The 6,652-nt window shown below is 26.9% G+C and overlaps 1 protein-coding gene across 1 annotated transcript; it reads right to left on the bottom strand.

Moving 5' to 3' along the window:
- Positions 1 to 765: 765 nt before the first annotated feature.
- LOC118043847 (uncharacterized) lies at positions 766 to 2,466 on the bottom strand. The gene is made up of 2 exons (XM_035051942.2): positions 2,263 to 2,466; positions 766 to 1,323 (listed from the first exon to the last, which is right to left on the bottom strand). Exons 1-2 carry the CDS (start codon positions 2,377 to 2,379, stop codon positions 988 to 990), a joined length of 453 nt encoding a protein of 150 aa, XP_034907833.1. The 5' UTR covers positions 2,380 to 2,466; the 3' UTR covers positions 766 to 987.
- Between the last annotated feature and the right edge of the window lie 4,186 nt (positions 2,467 to 6,652).

The following is a 6,652-nucleotide window of genomic DNA, read 5'->3' as shown; positions in this document are numbered from 1 at the left end:
TATTAGGGAGGGACTGTCTCTTATTTTTTCTTGAAAAAAAACATGTACAACAATTTATTTGTTTGAAAAATAATTTTATCAGTGTCATTCGAACTCATATCCTCATGGTGCTGACTTGCATATTAGCTAACTGAGCTCCAACCATGAATAAAACAATTAAAAAAGCATATTAAGATGTGTTTACTGTTCATATAAATAGCGAAATATGATATGAAACTTTTTTTTTTTTATGGTATTCATGTAATTTGCATTACATTTATGAAATTACAAGTACAAATAAAAATATATTTTTTTTATTAATCTAGATCGTAAATAATACACACACCAAGTTATATATATATAATTTCTATTTTTAAAATATAATTAAAGCCGTTATTTATATGATAATAGCCATGTAATAATGATATGTATTTAATTTTGATAAAAAAAACCTGTAATAAAAGCATGTATTAAAAACAACTTTGATTTTTATAAATATTTAAATCATACATAAGAGCTCGTCATTAAATTAGTAGATAAAACAAGATAATTAAGAAAAATATTAAAATTAAGATAATTTAATTCACCAATCCATCTTGCACACATGCAAAGCGAGACACTATTCACTCCACTCCACTTCAACATCAACATCAACATCAACATCAAGTTCGTTCCAAATCCATCCGTGAGAAAAAATCCATCTGCAAGAAAAGACAAGAGCAAGCATAAAGAATATCCAAAAAATATTTTTTTTTCAAATTATTTTAATATTTTTTCAAGTTGATCTGAGTTTTAAAAATATTTTAAAGAAAAAGATTCAACGAAAACAAACACATTATTCCCTAATGAAAATACAGTATATATGTAATGATGCTAGATTAATGTACTGCTACATAATACCATCAAACAAAAAGAGAAAAAGACCAGCACTAGGCTACTAGCTAGTGTATACTAAACCTCAGACGGGAGGCCTGCTACGAAAGTCAGAGAGGACATAATCTCAGAACATCAGACACCATTACTGTTGCTTGTGCTGCTGTTGCTATAAATGCTCCCTGTAACACCACCACCACTAGCACCGCTGCCTGCGTTGATTGGCGTTTTCTTTTCTGAGGAGCCCTTACAGAGCTTAACAGGGTACTTGATGGCATTGATCTCCAGCTTTCTCATGGCAGCTTTACCAAGATCAACACCGCATACATCAGAGAGCCTTACAAGATACAACAACACATCCGATAGCTCCTCTCCGAGGTGCTCTTTCTCTTCACCTTTCCAATCAGGGAGCCCTCTTGGAACCTCTCCTTTCCACTGAAATATCTCAGACAATTCACCTACTTCTCCCACCTGAAACAAAACAACAACAAAATACAATCAAACACCGAAATGCTGAAACGAGACATGAGCCTGACAGAGAAACCTCCACCATTATTATCATTGCGCCTTCACATAAGAACTGTAGTTATAATCAAACAATGTGGGGTCTTGTTTTGAAACATAATGTGGCCCAGAAATGGTGCTTGTGATTGCCTTACTTGTGTAATGGAAAAAACATGCGGTTTCAAACAGTGGAAGCTGATGAAGTTCTAGCTTTTCGACGCCCAACTTCATCAATTTTTCAAAATTCACATACAAGAAACCACTCGAGCAGCAAAACATGGACAAGTAAGAAGACAGATAAAACATCTATTTAGCTTCACTTAGATCCGAGAAACCATTCAGAGAGCATAACTAGAAAATAGACAAGGGAGGAGTGCAACTATCCAGCTGAAAAAGGTCCAGCACCATCAATGAATAAAAGAAGGAGATTATGCAGTTGGGTTTAAAACTTTTTGGCAAAAAATCAAAAAACAAATGGTCTAATGCTAGAAGAAACATGAAGAAAGGGTCAGTAAACCTTTTATCCTCCTTTTCTTTCTTCAACAAACGATCAGATTCAGTGATTGTGTGTATCCTCCAGTCAATTATTTAATATTTTAAAGGAGCTAAATCATAAGACTAGACCAAAAAAGAGAACTGAGACTAAGGAATTGAAAGCCAAAGATCAATAGTAATATACAACATGAAAATGCATAAAATTAAGCAGCTTTTTTACACATACTGAGGCCTGACACACATAAATTTTTGTAGAAAGAAATGAGGTTTGTCACTTTGTTTCAAGCTCTGATGGGACTACAGAAAAATCCCGATACAAAACAAAACAAAGCATAGATATTTGAGAAGATTATATCAATATGGTATACTTTTTATAGATTGTAATTAGGGTTGGGGAGAGGAGAAACATACCATGGCCAAAAGGAGATTTCGAGGACTATGAAACTGGTCCCAGTCTCTTTCCTTTGCAAAGTCAGCCATTTTCTTCTTGAGGTCTTCTAGGGAAACCCTCTCTTCCACTCCTGCCATCTTTCTTTCTTCCTTCCTTCCTCTGCAACACCAAGAGAAACCAAGTCGCCCTAAATTAGTAATAACTAGCAGGCAACCAAAAATTATGTAGTGAGCTGGGCTACCTGCTATGGCCCGTTCAATGGACTCCATATCCGATGTGGCCTGACTGACACGTGTCGGGTAATGATTTCCATGGAGAAGCTAAAGATTTTGAGGGACCACCCGTTATATTAGAGAAATATATTATTAGTAGCACGGAGAAATTATGTTTTAAACTGTTTTTTTAATATATTAAAATAATATTTTTTTTATAATTTATTATCATATATCTAAAAATAATTTAAATAAATAGTATTTTGACAGCCTAATAAATCAATTCGATGATTCATTAATTTGGGTTAGGTTTTTTTTACTAGATTAAAAGTTGATTTAGATAAATTTAAAAAGATTTATATTTAAATTTATAACTTAATCAACTTGAATGAGTTATAATTGAGTCATTTTAAAAAAAATTTAAATTTTTATAAAAAATAACTTTGTTAAGAGTTTTATTTTAAAACTTTTTTTTTTACCTATATGACATTTTTTTTATTTTAAATTATTTTTGAAACTACATCATTTTAGAAAAAAGAGTCTAAATTAACCTATTGATTTGAGGGTTTACTCGAGATCTAAGGCTAAGCTTTGGTGGGATTTGATTTCAGGCCAACTTTGATAATTATGGTCAGTATAGTTGTTAAACCTTGCACAATGAGTTGACGTGATAAAACTCGGAGCTTCGTCTGAGTTGATTTTTAAGTTAAATAAGAAAAACATATACATCTCGCATTCCTCGTTATGTTTTTTTTAATAAAAAGACAAGGAAATGAACAAAGAGATGAAAAACAAAATTATATATTTGATTGAGACATTCCAAGAGAATAGAGATATGCGAAAGGAACGTTACAATATGGTTGTGGGGACACATATTGATCGTCTGTAATCACGGCATTATAATAAAAAAACTATAGAATTGATATTACTGTGCGAGTGAATTTAATTCACTTTATACTAATTTTTCAAGAAAAAAATATTATTTTGTTAATGAATTTAACTCTCTAAACTTTTTTTTTTAAAAAAAATTAATACAATTAAAACTTTCAACAAAAAAAAAAAAAAATGTGAACAGTGCAGTGAATTGCACTGTTCCTTATTTTTTTATAACGTGCAGAGAATGAAAAGCATGTTTTCGTTGCTTTTTCCTTTTCAGTGTTTTAAAACGCAAAAATTGTGTGGGTCTCATAAACAATAAATTGTTTTTTTTGTATTACCAAACGGCTGCGTGCTGCGTTTTAAATAAAACGCAGCCGCAGCCGCGTAGACAAACGGAGTCCTAGACTCCTTTTGTTCATGTGGTCACGCCATTTTTTTTTTAAAATTAATTTTTAGTGTTTTTTTATTGTTTTAATATTAAAAATAAATTTTAAAATAAAAAATATTATTTTAATATATTTTAAATAAAAAAAACTTAAAAAAATACATCTAGACTACAATACCAAACACTAATTAAATCTAATACAAGAATCAATCGTAGAAACTTTTTTCTTAGAATGTGCGTGGATCCATGCCTATCTATTTTGCTAGATTCTGCAAAAGATCTATTGATGAGATTTGTTGTCCAGATCGTTTATAAATACAATTATAATTATTTTTAAAAAATAATTTTTATTTAAAAATATATTAAAATAATATTTTTTTATTTTTAAAAATTATTTATACACTCAGCGTATTAAAATATATAAAAATATTAAATAATAATAATAATAAAAAATTAATTTTTTTAAAATTTTTTTAAAATAAAAAATAAACAATATTTTAATGGAAGCTTAAGAGAGCTATAGTAATTATAGTAATTAGGTTTAAGATTGTTCCCTATCACGTATGTTCTCAAGAAACTTTCTTTTAAGATATTTTTATGAACACAGTTTTTTATTATTATTATTATTATTATTATTTTGGAGTCCACAACATGAAAGAAATATTTTAATATGAATAAGGTGGAGATTGACAATTGACAAATGACGATCACTGCCTCTCTTTTCTCACAGTGAAAAGATTATCAAAATATTCGTTTTTTGTGTTTCTTTTAGAGGTGGAGGATAAGTTTTGTTACGTGGAATCTATTAAAAAAAAATTAATTTTTGTGATGGAATTTTGTGTATAATTAGGTTATATTCAATTACAACTTTAACTATAAAAACTAAAATAAATACCAATGATATCACAACAAATATAGTTTTTTTCAATAGAAAAATTTATTTTTGGTTCAGTTCGGTTTTTATTAAAAAAAATAATCAAATTGGTTTTTTATTTAAAAGAAACCAGTTCAATTTGAATGGTTTCAGTTCGGTTATGTTATTTTAGATCAAAAACTGGTTTTTTTATTGGCTTGATTTTTTTGGTTTAGCTCGGTTTGGCTCGATTTTTTTTAGTTTGACTCCAGTTTTTTTCGGTTTGGTTTTTTCCATTTCAGGTTTATAAAACTGAAACTGAACTGAGCCAGTCAATTTTTTTAAAATTCTAATCGGTTTAATTAATTTTTTTTTCACGATTTGATTTTTTCAACTATTTTTTTTATTTTCTCGATTTAATTGGTTTTTTGAATGTTTTGTTCACCCATACTTTGTAGTAATCAGCACTAGTTAGACACATAACAATTAATCCATGATCGATTTGGTAGAGCTTTTTTGTTTTTGTATTTTAAAAATATTTTTTGAAAAAAAATAATTTTTTTATATTTGTTCTTCTTTAAATAATTGTTTTATGTTTTTAAATTGTTTTGACATGCTGATATCAAAAATATTTTTTAAAAAATAAAAAAAATATTATTTCAATATATTTCCAAACAAAACACCTTCTAAAAACAAATCACTAACACTATACCAAACAAACTCTTAATCTAATAACTTCTTGTCTGATAACGAGCCAAGTGTCATTTCAAACTTAGGGTATAACTAACTTGATTGAATCGATCAAATCTAAATAAAATTGAATAAAGTTAATTTTAAATATTTTATTTTTTTATTTAAAAATAATATATTTTTTTATTTTTTTGATAAATAATATTATTTTAAAATTAATTTAGATTGACTCTATTAATCTAGGAAACTTACGACCGAATCCAATAACTGTGATTAGGTGAATCCTCTTTAAAACAGTATATAAAAAGCTGGTTAATTTAAAAAAAAACATATTATGTATTATAATATTTAATTAATTCTTAAAAATATCAAGCACCGTATTACCAACTCGATAACATATGTGCTTAAAAAAAAAGGTTTGAGTGAAGAATCTGTAGAAATAGACATTATTGCCTTGAGTCATCACGAGTATGAAACCTGTTTATAAGTGTTGTTATTATTGTTTTTTTAAAGTATTTTTTATTAAAAATATATTAAAATAATATTTTTTTATATTTTTAAAAATTATTTTTAATATTAGTGCATCAAAATAATCTAAAAATACTAAAAAAATATTAATTTAAAATAAATTTAATTTTTTTTTAAAACAATTTTAAAACATAAAAATAAACAGATGAACAAGTAATAAACATTGTGGCCATCTTTTATTTATTATTTTTTTACGTATTTATTTCAAAGAGGATCATCAATTAATGATGGGTTCTCGTCTCCCAAATGATTTTTTCTCCCATCAATTATTTTTATTATAAAATATTATTTTTTTAATTTGTTTTTTAGATTTTAGTAATCAGACTTTATTGAACCAATCAAGTCATAAGTTAACTTAAGAGAGTCAATTGCGCGTCCCATTATCAATATCTTTTTTTATTTTAATTTCAAACTTAATTAGGGTTAGGTTTTGAATTTTAAAATCTTTAAATTAATTCTTCCAGTCAGTTGAATTTAACAAATATATATATTTTACTGCATACCATAAAGTTAGGATAATTCTTAAAAAAATAATTCAACAAAAAATAATTGACTATTAATAGAAATACAAAGTTATAAAATGCTTATTACCATTTTGGGTTAATTTGAAAATTTGAAATAGATTTTTTTCTGTAAGTGTCTATTTAGAACGCGGTGTAAACTATATTTCTAAAAATTTTAAATTTTTTTATTAAAAATATATATTTTTAGATTATTTTGATATATTGATATCAAAAATAATTTTTATAAAATAAAAAATATATTAATTTAATATATTTTTAAATAAAAAAATATTTTAAATCATAACTGCGAAGACAACTCTAAACACTATCATGAAAACTAAATTTTGACCACTAGATGAT

Source organism: Populus alba, chromosome 2, assembly GCF_005239225.2.
Source record: "Populus alba chromosome 2, ASM523922v2, whole genome shotgun sequence".
Taxonomy (NCBI): domain Eukaryota; kingdom Viridiplantae; phylum Streptophyta; class Magnoliopsida; order Malpighiales; family Salicaceae; genus Populus; species Populus alba.
Note: the sequence above shows the minus strand (reverse complement) of the source record. Positions and strands in the feature narration are given on the sequence as shown.

Coding starts and splice junctions, on each gene's coding strand:
- LOC118043847 (XM_035051942.2), bottom strand. CDS start 2,379: ATGGCAGGAGTGGAAGAGAGGGTTTCCCTAGAAGACCTCAAGAAGAAA. Junction 1,324..2,262: donor GAAATCTCCTTTTGGCCATG/GTATGTTTCTCC, acceptor GTTTTGTTTCAG/GTGGGAGAAGTAGGTGAATT.